The 14357-nt window shown below is 34.8% G+C and overlaps 2 protein-coding genes across 3 annotated transcripts; one reads left to right on the top strand and one right to left on the bottom strand.

Annotated features, from left to right (window-relative positions):
- Positions 1–1929: 1929 nt before the first annotated feature.
- Positions 1930–4099, top strand: LOC107920915 (uncharacterized). Its single transcript, XM_041082418.1, has 2 exons — positions 1930–3427; positions 3767–4099. The coding sequence occupies exon 1, from the start codon at positions 2081–2083 to the stop codon at positions 3404–3406; it is 1326 nt and encodes a 441-aa protein (XP_040938352.1). The 5' UTR covers positions 1930–2080; the 3' UTR covers positions 3407–3427; positions 3767–4099.
- A 1510-nt stretch (positions 4100–5609) lies between these two features.
- Positions 5610–9064, bottom strand: LOC107929525 (uncharacterized). 2 transcript variants are annotated; one of them, XM_016860970.2, is made up of 7 exons: positions 8476–9064; positions 7550–7674; positions 7358–7420; positions 7232–7279; positions 7034–7087; positions 6001–6058; positions 5610–5904 (listed from the first exon to the last, which is right to left on the bottom strand). In XM_016860970.2, exons 2-7 carry the CDS (start codon positions 7640–7642, stop codon positions 5861–5863), a joined length of 360 nt encoding a protein of 119 aa, XP_016716459.2. In that variant the 5' UTR covers positions 7643–7674; positions 8476–9064; the 3' UTR covers positions 5610–5860. The 2 variants fall into 2 exon arrangements, with proteins under 2 accessions (XP_016716459.2, XP_040938353.1); XM_041082419.1 differs by having other exon boundaries at positions 8305–8861.
- Between the last annotated feature and the right edge of the window lie 5293 nt (positions 9065–14357).

Raw genomic sequence — 14357 nt, forward strand, 5'->3', positions numbered from 1 at the left:
CAAAGATGGAGGTTAAAACTAAACCCTAAAACCCAAGATAATAAATCTCAAAACATAAACACAAAATTTCTTTGAAAACTTGTAAAAGCTAATACCTAAATGTGTAAATGGGTTATCTTTCTAAAGTGGAAAATAGCTTATTTATAGGCTAAATTCGTAAATCGAATAATATTAAAATAACCTACACTCATCATAGTTTGATTGGGACAAATAATAAGAATTTGACTGGAAGAAGAAAATCAAGGAAATTGCATAATACATCGCTTCGTCGGGATGCCAACTATCGTGTCGTTGTGACAAGGTGTTTCTTCTTGTCAAGACACCAGTGTTTCTTCTTGTTTCGGCCCAAATACGAGGCATATCATTCTTAAATATAATGTTAAAATCGGTATTTTAATTGAAATATGATGTCATCCTTACGTGACACATTAGGTTGGATATCCACTTAGCACCTCTAACCTGTATTTTCCTAAGAATCCTCCTTTTCATAGCCTTTAAGATAGCTTCATTCCTAAAGATCATGTTAAAACGAGTTTCTGATTGAAATATGATGCCATCCTTAAATAATATATCCATTAGAGAAAACACTAATAACACTAATAACTTAAGAACTAGAGAAAACACTTATATGATAAATAACTTGTAATAAAAATTGAAATTAGTTAGAATGAGTTAAAGGTTTGTAGATTTTGAAAGAAAATGATTTTATTTTTTATTTTTGTAGAACATATAGATGAGAAAAAGAATGGAAAATTTTAGATAGCATGACGTCGATATTAATAGGCGTCAAGATCAATATGCAAAAAAGAATCTCAAAACTCGACACCTATAAGTGTTGAGATCCTATTACATCTAGTTAAATATGTATATATTAAATACAAAAGTCGAAGATAAACTACATTAAATCAAACAAAATACAAGAATCTTGAGAATATATTGAAAAATATTAATATAGATCTCCACATCCAAGGGTTGAAGTTATAATAAAATAATTTCATCAGTCGTTACTATTATAAAGAATTAAGAACCTTGACGTTCGTATAAGTGTCGAGTTACTTAAAAGATATTTTGAAAAAAATAAATTAATTGATATATTTTAAGAAAAAAAATTCTTGATATTTGAGAAGGCTAGCTCTTTTTTAGTATAAGTATTTAAAGTATCATCCACTGAGTAATCGACTAGACCCTCGAATGGAAGGTATTGTCCTCATGGCAAGGTTTGGTCTTCTATATTTCGAGGAGACCTTTAATTTTTTTTAAATATTGTAGTCTCGTACTTCACGGAGTTTGGACTCTCATTGGAGTACGAGAGACAAAATCCCTCCATGAGAACAATAGCTTTTGTTTGTAAGTCCAAGACAAACCTCCTTCAACAATAGTTAAATAAATAGGTAAAAATATTTTTGCAGTCCTCAATTTCAAAATTGAGCAAAATGATCAATCTCAACAAAATTAATGCTATTTAATCTCTGCCAATTTTGAAAGTGACCAAATAAGGACAATTAATCACGATGTTAACGTTTTCCGTCAATTGTACCTCATTTTAATTGATAAATAACAAATTTAGCCTTTGATATTTATATATCCTATATAAATAACAAATTTAGCATTTGATATTTATCTAGTTGACAGAATGTGTAAAGGTTGCAGTCTAAACTTGTTAAATTAAGATCAAATTGATTGAATGTGTAAACTTTAAGAGTTAAATTTATTATTTTACTAATAGAAATAATGTACAATTGACAAAAAATATCAACATTGTAATTAGTTATCCTTATTTACTCACTTTCAAAATTAACGGCGATTAAATTACTGTAGTTATTTGGTTAATATTGAAAATGTGAGGGATAAGTTGAAAAAATCCGGAAAATTGTTCCCAAAGCTTCGATTAGTTTTAAAAGATACTTTTCATCGTAATTAATAATTAAAAAGAAAAAGAAAAAGGTTGAGCCTCAGTTAAAAGTTAAAAGTTAAAACCCCTGTAGTCAATAAGCTGCCAAAATCATAAGCCCAAATCCCAAAATCTTAGCTAAATTCACCCCAATAGTCTGAAGCAAGTCAAACAACCTGCAACTCCGCCATGGACTTCCCCCACAACCATTCCACTAACTCCCTCTCCCCTTCCTCCTCCTCCACCTCCTCCTCTACTGCCCGCCGACCTCCTCCCTCCTCCACCACCACCACCACCGCCACCGACAACGATCCTATGCACTCCTGGTGGGAATCCGTCTCTAAACAACGTTCTCGCATCCTATCCCTCTCCTATCTCCTCCCCTCCGACGGAACCACTCTTTCCTCCTTAGCCGATTCCGACCGCCCCGCTCTTTCTCTCCTCTCCTCTCCTGCCGCTTACTCCCTCATTTCCTCCGCCCTTTCCTCTCCTACCTCTGGCTCCGGTTCTGACCCTCTCTGCCAATGGCTCTACGAAACTTTCCAATCCTCTGATCCTCATCTCCGCCTCCTCGTTCACTCTTTCCTCCCTATTCTCTCCGGCACCTACCTTTCCCGAATCCACACATCGGATTCTTCTTCCCTCCCTTCCCTCTCCGGCTTCGAAGCCGTTCTCCTCGCCGTTTACTCTTCCGAAGTCAAATCCCGTTCCGGGAAACCTCTCCTCGTCCAAATTCCCGACCTCTCTCAGCCCTCTCTGTACCATGCTCCTCGTAACAAGCCCGCTGATGACAGATCTAGACAGTCCGTCGGCGTTTTATCTCCTCCGCTCGAGCCACATTTAGACGTAAAGTCTACTAAGCGAGCCGTCATCGTTGGAACCGCTCTTGATTGTTATTACAAACAAGTCTTTCAAATGCCGGCTTGGTCTAAGCTGGACTTTTGCGCATTCGCCGCCGCTTGGGCGGGCCAAGATTGTCCTTGCAGAACCAAATTGGACGGGGACGATCACGATAACCACGAAAGCGGTAACGGAAACAGTAACGGACACGATCACTTTTTTAGGAAGGATTCGGGGTTTAGTAACGGAAGGAGAAGCCGCGACGGCGACGACGTGGGCAGTGAAGATGATGTGATTAAGGATGTGGTGGTGGAGATGGACAATTTGGGTATCAATAAAGAAGATGCTGAGAATTTGGAGAAAAAGGGTGTGAGAATCCCTTTACCTTGGGAACTTTTGAGGCCGGTAGTTACAATTTTGGGTCATTGTTTGTTTGGTCCTTCCAATTCACAAGATGTAAAGGACGCTGCGTCGATCGCAATTAGGTGTCTATACGCGAGGGCCTCTCATGATTTGGCACCACAAGCGATATTGGCATTGCAAAGTCTGATTAGGCTGGATAAGAGTGCAAGAGCAGCAGCAAAGGCGGCTGCTACGGTTGTGGCAAACGCGCCTTCGAACGCTAACACACCTAGCAAGGCTAAGAAGCCAGAAATCCTTTTGGTTTCCAAGTGATTTCAAGGTTTGCTTGTGCAGGTAATGAATATGTATAGTTGACTCTAGTAATGTATACTACGTGGAAAATCAGTTTTACTACTAATAGTTTTCCTTAGAATTGAATTGATTATGCCTTTTTCCTTTAATTATGTTCTGTAAGCTGTCTATAATTGTTCTGGGTTTCTGATTGGTTGAGAGAATATGTGGGTTTCTTATTTACTTCAACCTGTAGTATCAGGCTTTCTGCTTTATTGATTTGGTAAGGTTGAGGCAAATGTTGGGGTGGGTTGTGAGGTTGCTATCATCTTATATTACCACTTCCTTATCTGTTGACTGCGGCATTATAGCTTATGATCGGTTTTTTGACTTTTTGAGTAGTGTAATGAGTTGGGTTCACTATGAAATGATGAGGTGCACGCCTTAGCATTAAGCTCTCTCCACTGGAATTTGGAGGATTAAAGAATTCCAGCTTTGTGTGAAGCTGCTTTCGTATTCATATTTCAAAGGGGGGCTATTCTGATAGTTGTTGAGGTTAAAGCATAAGAATTGGATTGGTATGGGAGAATAATAGGATATCCTAGATTGTTGTTTAATTACACTAGTGAAATGGTGAAATCTTCTTTTGACAAAACAAATGTATGCCTATACAGATATAGTGTATAAAAGCAATCCTATATTTTAGAGAAACAAGTGCATTCAAGTTCCAAAGAATCTATCGCTTTTAATTGGAGGAAAAAAGAGGTTGGACTTCAACATCAACAAATTCCAATTGTGCACTCAGGATAGAGCAAAGTGTCCATTTAGTTGAAATATGAAGTTATATAAGAATACATTTTACTTATTAGATGGTAAAATTATTGATAGATTAGAAGGGATTTACTTATTGTTGCTCTGGAGAGTATTAGGTAAACATGGAAATTTAGTTGGTGAATAATGATGCTGTCTATTTTATAATTCCATAACGAAGTGTTTGCCTTCCCCAACAACTCTTCAAATTTTCACCCCTCAGCATTCTACACATTTATCCTTACATCAACCTTTTCCTTCACCCTTTGGTTATTGTAACACCTTCATTATCCAACCAACAAATTATTCATCCTTCATCTTCAACACTATTTTTTTACTACCTATTAAGATCTGTTTTTTCTTTGTTTAAAGGATAGAGTTGACTAAAATAAAATTGTCTTTTATATTTTTTAATTTTAACATTGTTGGTAATATTATTATATATACGTTCAAGGTAATTTTCTTCATCCAATCGAATTGTATTATTATCACCGGAAATATAAAATTCCCTAAATCAAACACTCTTTTACTATATATGTTAGCATCATTTTACAAACTCAACTCTAAAACTAATTCACAATGTTATTTGAATCGGATTGAATTGATCAGTCCGATCAAGAACCGATCATGATAGCAATCAAGAAAGGAGCTTTAAATTGGTTAACTCAAGAATCAATATTGATTGGTTGAATAAGATAAATTGAACCAATTAAATCAAATTTCTTTTTAAAATTTCTTTTTATCATTTTTTATTTTTTTAATAATTTTTTAATTAAACCGATCAACCCGATTGGATTGACAAACTGGTGATTTGATGAACCATGTATTTTTATAAAATTTGATACAATCATAATTCCTATGGTACAAATTTTCGTATCCTAATTTTGTTTTGCTTATGCTTTTTTTTAATCTTTTAACCTGTTTTTACATTACATTTCTTATCAGAGAGAAGTGTTAATCAGTTTCCAATAACACCAGCTAAAATGATATACATGGACATAAACTACAGACGCTAGAGAGATTCCCATTCCAACCGTGATTACTAAAAGCAGTTTGAGTTGGATTTAAAATTTGATTCTTGAATAGGTTGGAACTCAATTGAGAGGACGTAAAAATTAAGGTCGATATAAATGCGAGACTACTAAATTAGGATTTTCCAGTACCAGTTAAAAATAAAAAATCTCTGCTAGACTGATTTTAATAACATACTCGAATTCAACTCACTAGGTGCTCGAGCTCAACTTTCAACTTAACAATGATCAAGTCAAAGTCGAAGCCGAATTCAAATTTCTTTTCCGAACCAAATTCAAGTAGCTTGTAGCTTGTGGGCAAACATGTTTTATACCCCTGTTCATACTAGGTAATCTGAACTGATTGGTTTCACCTTTCCACGGATCAATGAAGCAAACTATGAGTGCAAAACAGGGAAAATTCGTTATATAAGTGGTTTACTCGTATTATGAAGAATAATGTTCCACATTAGAATAACCTTGGAACAATAGACATTTCAGTTCCCACAGTTCACAACTCCATAAATCTTGTAACTTGTTGAACTTTTAACCGATATCGAAACATCTTCACCACCAAGTTTATCCACGAGATCAATTGAAAATTACTCATTACCTGTCTAGGCATTTGAATAGCGATCGATAGTTCTCAGAAAACCGGAAGATTGAGGGCAGTTTCTCATTCATTGGCAGTCCCATCCTCTGGTTGGCCACTCCCTCCATCTACACAATGACATGATAATTGAATTGAATTTGATTAATCACCACCATTTTCCCACTGAAAATCAGAATGTGAAATACAAAATGAACTAGGCATACCTTCGACATCTGATGGAGCATATGGAGATTTCCTATATCTTGTTTGTTGCTGTGTAGGCTGAAGACAAAGTGCAGAAGTAATCATAACCATGCATCATAAGAGAACTAAATAAATGACTGATAAACAACTAACTAGCAGAAAACAAAATGGGATATAACGGCAAGTGATTAATCAAAAGAAGACCACGGGACCACACATCTGAGGAAAAATATTGGACAGGAAAAAAAGGAGAATTGCAATGAAAATCATCTCAAATCCTTTTATTTTTCTCTTTCCTGAAAGTAACGTGCTTGAAATTACAAAGACAAACTGCATAAAAATTCCATTACAACATGATTCCGGGAACATCTTGTATCAGAAATCATTCAGCTGCTCTTTATAAAATGTTAAATTCAGTATGAAATACAAGTTAATTAGGTTGAAGAAACGACCATACCAAGTCAATACAGTACCAAAATAAAAAGATGTAATTAAGGTAGTTGCTTATCTTAAACTTTAAGTCATGTTAGTGCAGATGCTAGACAAGACTTTTTATATCATCTTCCATTTCCGAACATAAATATAAAGCAAGTAAATCCAAAAACTCCAGTTGTTTGAGAACCCCATATGGAACCTATAAAGTAACCCACATTGGTTCAGTTGTTATAGAAACCCCTTTTGTCCCTCCAGACATCTAAAAGCGAGTAAAGGTTGTTTACTATCTTTTGAACCAATTAAAGAGGCGTACGTGTGACCAGTATAAATAATCTGAAAAGTGGACCAGATTAATCTAAAATTTAGACTAATAAATAAATCCTACAAAATTGGACAATATGATTTGAACTTTCTTTAGACGGCACTATCCTGCAGCATTAAGACAGGCTATTCTATTGCTCTCACTAATCAGAGGAATTTACTACAATTCTTAAAATACATACTTACATATACAATTCTCACTATGTTATCCATCAGATTTGGACCAAAATTAAGTCAACTTACATTACACAAGAAGGGAATATTATTAAATATCTCTTACAAGCATTGAATTAATACCTGCAATTTGGGACGGAGGGCTTGAAGTGGTCCTTTGGGCTTCTCAACACCTTGCTGTTAGCATCCAAGAACATCAAAAAAAAAAAACAAAAACTGGTGAGTTCAGCTTAACTGGATTGATTAGCATACCAAGCTAACCAAAAAAAAAAAAAGAATGGTAGGGGGTGGAGTCCAGTGGTGGAGAAATCTTTAAAGTACCTTTCCAAGTGCCCAATCTGCAGAGTCAAAGTAGGCACGTTCATGGTCCTGACATCAAAATGAAAAACTTAGAAGAGAATCAGGACAATCAAGAAACAACAAATTGTAACTTGCAGCACAAATCACCTTAGAGATAAGTGGAGGCTTCTTGGGCATAATCCCTCCGTATTTTTTCTTTACAACTGCCTCCTAAAATAGGCATAAGAAAAAAGAGAGTAAATCACCTCAACTTAAGAACTCCAGAAAAATAATTTTAATCCAGTACATAGCTATGATCTTTAATCAATCAACATTCCATAGTGAAGATAAGAACAAGACCTCCTGTTGAGATGACGGCATGGATTTTCCAGACTCCCGTGCAACAGTTCCGTCTACTAGTTCTTGATCTTTGGCGACCTCCATGCCTAACATCAGTTCCTTGCAACCGACCAACTGACAGTAGCCTAGATATGAAACAAGTAATTTGCATTAAACTTTAGTAATGCCAAATTTTAGCAGATCACAAGCACCAGAAAAGGAATTTCATTTATTACCATCAAACAAATAAGATCAGCAATGTAGAATAAAAATATAAACTCAAAGGAGAAAAAAAAATAAGCCAAAAGGCCATGATGCAAGTTCTACAGAATACCCATATTTACTCAATACTGATCATTAGCATAATCAAAACAGCAACAGGCATTAGTGATCTCGTTACTGTAACTCACAACACATTCATAAGCAAAGAATGCCACAACAAACTCAAATTCAAGGGGGGAGGGGGAGGGGGAGGGGGGAATAGCAATTTTTGAGCATATTACCAACTTTCCAGCCTTAAAAATATTTCTTGATGCATATGTGTTTTACATCAAAACCAATTATATATTTGCAGCAACAATGAAAACCCCACAAGTCATTTACATTACAATTTATAACATGCCCAAAATATAGAATAAGCATAAATTGAAATCCCCATATATACTCAGTTTCAAAAAAAAAAATCCGATAACCACTAAATTAATTTCTCAAAAAAGAGAAAAGATCCATACTTTAGCTAAAAAAAAATTGAATTAAAAACCAAAGCAGATCCATACCTAACTGCAGTGGCAGTCAAACCGAAATTTATTTTTCCCACTAATTAAAAAAAGCCTACGAGAGCAAAACCTTAGGTGCTAGTGATTCTTTAACAAATTAATAAGCAAATAAATCGATCATAAATTAAAAGATGAGGAAAAGGAAAAGGGGAAATGGGAAAGATCGGGTACCTGAAATCTCAGATCCGAAATTCAAATGAAGAGGTTTTCTTAAAGGCGTTCGATAAATATAGATAAAAATAAAAATAAAATATTTGAGTTGAGTTGAGTTGAGTTGTATTTTAAAGGAATTATGATAAGGGAATGGATCTTTTAGATTCTTCTATTTTTGGCATCAAATATGTTCCAATTTGGAATCACTTCCCTTCGAAAAATGACATTCTAATTACATTACTGTACAGATATCCACAACGCTAGAGAGGGAAAACAAAATTAGAATAGCCAAGTTAAAGAAAAAACCCTAAAAACTTTTTTTTAGCATACAGCGGTGTAAGTTTTCGGGCTGACTAAAATCCCTTTTTTTCTTCTTTTCTTTTTGTGATATTTTTATTGTCTTTATAAATTAAAATTCATCATATCCTATTGAAAATTATATATATAGCAATTTTTTAAAATGTCATTTTAAAACATATAAATTATTAAGAAAAAAATCACATCCTATTAAAAACTATATAGCAATTTCTAACATTTTGGTTCAGTTTTACTTATATTTAACATATATTTATGTAATTGACTTAGAATTTGTAATCATAAATCCTGAGTGACGAAAATGAAATTTCAACACTAGCATAATTTGAAAAGCCATGGCATTAGAGAGTGCCTTTGGATGTAGTCACTACTGGACGAATTTTGGAACCTTGTGCTAATTACAAAATTTAAAAAATTCCGATGCCTAGTGAAGATGAAAATGGCTGTTTAAATAACATGAGTGAAACTCTCTGCCCTCTTGTCGGAGGAAGAAGCCGAACTACTAACAAGTGTGAAGAAAGTGAAGCATAATTCCAATGCACTCACTAATGAAGTAAGGAAACCCATTTCCTATAGAGACACACTCTTGGGCAATGAGTTTGGTAAGTACGACCAGGATACTCTCGAGGAAGACAGGAACAATTCTGATTTAGGAGCTGCTTCTATGGAAGAAGAAGAACAACAAACTACTGACCTTTCCAAGATCTACCTTTCTTAGGAAGAGAGAATGAAATTTCGGAGGAGGTTCATGGGGAAACAGTAGGGTTTCAGTTCTTAAACTTCAAATTCCATGACAAATTATTGATCCAGGTCACGATTCTTTCCTTGTTACGTTTTTGTGCTCTGAAGATTACGATACAGCTTTGCCTGTGGAAGAATGGGTCATAGACGCGAAGCGTGCTTCGAAATTATCAGAGCTGAAGATCCATGCAAGGAAGAGAATGTAGGTGCGGTCAAGGATCAATGTCACAAGCCTGAGGATAAAACAGTGAAGGTTTCGACCACGGTTGATAGCGATGGAGGTACAATAGCGAAATAGAGTGTCAAAAGGTTACAGAACCAAGAAACGATGAGAAGGAAGATCATAGGAGTGGATTTGGTCCTTGGATGGTTGTTCCAAGAAAGAAAGCTACCAGGAGACGAGAGACTAGTAATCGAAATTTCCAAATTGGTGAATCTTCAAGGATCCATGCTAGCCTTGAGATGCAAGATAAGAAGTCAACCAGCGGCTCTAACGTTGACTACAAAGAGAAAAAAACAAAAATGCTTGGCAGCTTTAGTACAAGCCATTGTGGAGGGAGAAAATTTAATTTTGAAAACGGGTCTTATTAACTAGGAAAGCTCTGCCCTAGGCAAAAAGCAGCAAGTCATGTCATCTAAAAATTGCATGAATACTACCATGCAACCTGGTTACATAAAAAACGTGGGTAAAAGTAAACCTCTAAACTGAAAAGCATTGGAAAAAAAAGGAAAGAAAAAAGAAGTCCCCATCCCAAGCTGACACGTGTACGACCACTAGCGAGGACCTTCCTAAAACTCAATCGGTTTCCCCTCCAATGCCCAAAACCGCTACCACCCCCATCACTTCTGCAAAACTCCAAGTCCTTGTTGCTAACTCCCGACGACCCTATAGCACCTCAAAGGAGATTCCGTCGCTTCAACAGGAGTTGGGACAGGCTGGAATGGAGAGGAATGAATGACAGTCAAAGAATGAGGGCCTACTTGTCCACTCCAAGACCACTACGGAACAACCACAACCGAACCCCATCCTCCGGACATCAAAATCGGTCAATGGCCCACTAAATTCTCTTTCTTTGGCCTCCCTTCCTCGAGCAGCAATGAGAGTGATACACTCCCCTTCCAGAACCGTCACCGCTCCATATTGCCAAGGCAACGAGAGGGTGGTTTCTCAAGGGGTAGAAGGAAACCAAGAGAACCTATTTTGGGTGGCACCTCTATCAGTAACATTTCTTGCCCAAACCTCATCATTGGGTCCGAACTACATGATGTCGCATTCATTGTCAGAGTAATTACCGAAAATTATACATCATTCAAACATGTAAATAATATAATTTACAATCACAAAATTTTACACAGTTATTTTTGAGTCTCACACGAGCTTATAAAAACTCTTCTACTAACTCGAGTATAAATTAGGACCAGATTGTGAAGTTTTCAAAGTTTCGAATCGATGTCGCAATTTCATGGCCTCTACATCGTGACATCACTCACTATCAGGCCATGTTGCAACGTCGAAATCTCGAGGTCATGACGTTGCCCCTGTTTTGACAGCTTAACACTTTAATACATATTCATCCCCTTTCAACCCAATATCAAAATGACTTCTTTCAACCTATCACAAATATGATGCTTTTAAACCATGCCAATCTAAACCAATTCAAGCATGTAATCACCTGAACCAATCACTCAACATTATACAATTCAACCTTTCAACATTAAAGCATAATCAATCCCCTATCAATTATCCATATCTAAAACAAACCATTTACCAATTCAAACATGTTATATTTGTACAACTTGGAAGTTTAGCACTTAAATGATTCTAACATGAAGCACACAAAGCATGCATTCAATTACGTTTCATACTTATCATTCAATTATACCACTTCTTAAGTCATTTAACAACTTAGCCAATCCAACTATCTTACTTACAATCTTTAATATGCCAAATCATACAAATTAAGATCATTACACATTCCAACATCACATAAGATCAAACCATGCATCAATTAGATCACATATCAAACTTAATCCACAAGTTCAATCGTTATCACAATACCGCATAATCATTAATTCCAAATTGACCATTTGCATAACAAAGGCCCTTATGTACATGTCACAATGTCTAGACTCAAAATGAAAATAATACTACCTTCTTTGGATAATGTGTGCTTCTTGCTGGTCTAACTCAGCAAGTTTCGCAAAGTAGAAATCTACAAGAAGAGAAACAACTAGAGTAAGCATTAAGAATGCTTAGTAAGTTCAAATAGAAATACAACGGGTACCTTGATCACTTATAAGAATAACCATTATCAATCACTTTGGAATACAATTTTGCTATCTTTGACACATAATGCCTTACTAGTCACTTGCCAACATTAACATTCAAATAAGTTAAATATACTTACAGACTTAATACCAAACCAATTTCATGTGACATAATAAATTATAAGCATATATCATTTCATATCAATATATTTTCAAACATTTCCATTTCAATTAAAATTAATATTGCCTGATGGAACTACAGTAAAACAGACTCGGATACACGAGTGAACAGAATTGCTCTCACAAGTTGAAATTACATCAAGGTTGCTCATACAAGCTAAAATTATATTAAGTTACTAGGCTAAACATATGTTACATATAACCCAAGAATCTGCAAAACATGCTAAATCTCATTATAACATGTAAAATATCTGATCAAGCGCGTTTATAATCCTATTAGCATGCCAATCTTATACTTACCTTTTACTAAGTTCTCACGGGCATCATTTTTGTATATATATCATTACTAATCCCTGTAATCAGGGGCGAATCTAAAGGGCTAGCAGGGGTCGGTCCCTCGTAAAAATTATAAATTAATAAAGATAAAATTGCACTCCCCCCCCCAAAAAATGATAAATTTTGATTTAATCCTTTAAAAATTACATTTTAACTATTATAAAATTTACAATTTAATTTCAGCCTTCCTAAAAAAATTTTCTAACTTCGCCCCTGCTTGTAATCAGCCATAATTCATATTGTACCCTGTACATGACCTCATATTTCATTTACATACCGTATAATTAATCAACTTTCACATTTGTACCCTGTACTATTATATAATAACCAACAATCACATAACATTTCAATTCGGTCCATTACTAGCCATACATGCCAATTTCACTAGTGTTTTTAATTATATCAAAACATATATATGAAATCAAACACAGAATTACACATAACATAAAATAAGATAGTAAACTTCATATGAACTTACCTGTTCAAAATGTGAAAAGAGTGGATACTTCAGGAATTAATCTGTAATTTTTGCTTTTTCCCTATTAGCTCCATTTTGGTCCAAATCTTGACCTATACAATTATTTTATATACAAATCAATATCAATCACTTTCATACAAGGTTATGATATGCATGAACCTACATAAATTTCTTTCTCGATTTTCTCATATTTTACATTTTATTCAATTTAGTCCTTAAACTTAGGATAAGCATAACTTTTGGTTCCTAACTTCAGAGTAAAATCCAATTTCATATATTCTAATTATGGACCTTATACTTTCTATTTCTAATAGCATTCATGAAAAATTGTACATTTATTCAATTTTGTCCCTAATATAAAAAAGTTAACAATAAAGCTAAATTAACTTTACAATCTAGTCATTTTCATAATCTAAGCTTAAAATCTATCAATTTTAAGCCTAATTCTCCAAGAAATCAATGACAACTTTTTAAAACTTTAATAGTTTTCCAAATCGGTACATGAGCTAGTTAAATCAAGCTCTCATGACCCCAAATTCATAAAAATTACAAGAAAAATACTTGAAATTACCTTACAATTAATGGTTGAATGCCATAGAATTTTTCCCTTATGTTTTATTCTCTTCTTGGACAGCAATAGAGGAATGAGGAAGAAGACAACATCTTTCCTCCACTAACTTCATGTATATATAAAATAATTATGGACTAATTAATCTAGTTTAATCGAGGTTAATTATGATTTCTTATATTAATTTAACTATTAGTTTAATTTAATGAAATGGCATCATCATCCACTAACTCCAACTTTAAAATGTTTTAACTACCATTTTGGACTTTGGCTAATTGCTATTTAAGTCTCCAAGCCTTTGGTGAATTAAAATTCTATAGCGACTGGAGTTTTATAATTTAGTCCCTAAGCCTTTATTAATTATTAATTCGACTAAATTATTGAACCAATATTTAATATATTTTTATATTAGCCCTTAAATATTCATATTTAATATTTACGAAAATAAGGTTCTGAAAGCACTTTTTTCGGTACCATTGAAAATTGGGTCATTGCAGACCTTGATCCTCTCTACTCCCGTTTTGCCATCTCTAAAGCTAGCCTTCTTACCATCAAGGGATTAACGAAACAACCAGAGCTATTGCAACACCAACTTGCCATGGATTCGAAGGATACCAATGTCAATATTTCGAAAAATGTGGATAGAGACCCGCCTCCAAAACGACCTACAAGCTACCCTAGTATTGAAAGTGGAGAATGATGTCGAAAATTTCAAAGCTTGCCTGAGTTCACTAATTGTTCAGGGAAGAGAAAGCCTACTTCAAAAAGTGGAGATGTTTTCGATGAGGTTGACAAGGATCTGATAGGCTTTTTTATTTAAATAACCCATCAAATTTAATTAAGTACCAAAATGACCCACCTTTTTAATTAAACACTAAAATGACCTGAAATCTACAGTAAAAGTTGGTGAAGCCAAATTATATAGCGCCATCAACTTGCCACGTCAGCAGGGAGTATAAAAAATTAATTTTTTGGTGGAGCCACGTAAAATGGCGCCACCTGCATAAATACCAT

This window comes from Gossypium hirsutum, chromosome A12, assembly GCF_007990345.1.
Source record: "Gossypium hirsutum isolate 1008001.06 chromosome A12, Gossypium_hirsutum_v2.1, whole genome shotgun sequence".
In the NCBI taxonomy this organism is placed as follows: domain Eukaryota; kingdom Viridiplantae; phylum Streptophyta; class Magnoliopsida; order Malvales; family Malvaceae; genus Gossypium; species Gossypium hirsutum.

Bases quoted from the DNA above. Each gene is read 5' to 3' on its own strand.
- LOC107920915 (XM_041082418.1), top strand. From the start codon at position 2,081: ATGGACTTCCCCCACAACCATTCCACTAACTCCCTCTCCCCTTCCTCC.
- LOC107929525 (XM_016860970.2), bottom strand. From the start codon at position 7,642: ATGTTAGGCATGGAGGTCGCCAAAGATCAAGAACTAGTAGACGGAACT. The intron at 7,088-7,231 runs GTACTTTAAAGA...GGATGCTAACAG, and splicing joins CAGATTGGGCACTTGGAAAG to CAAGGTGTTGAGAAGCCCAA. The intron at 6,059-7,033 runs GTATTAATTCAA...CTTTGTCTTCAG, and splicing joins CCCTCCGTCCCAAATTGCAG to CCTACACAGCAACAAACAAG.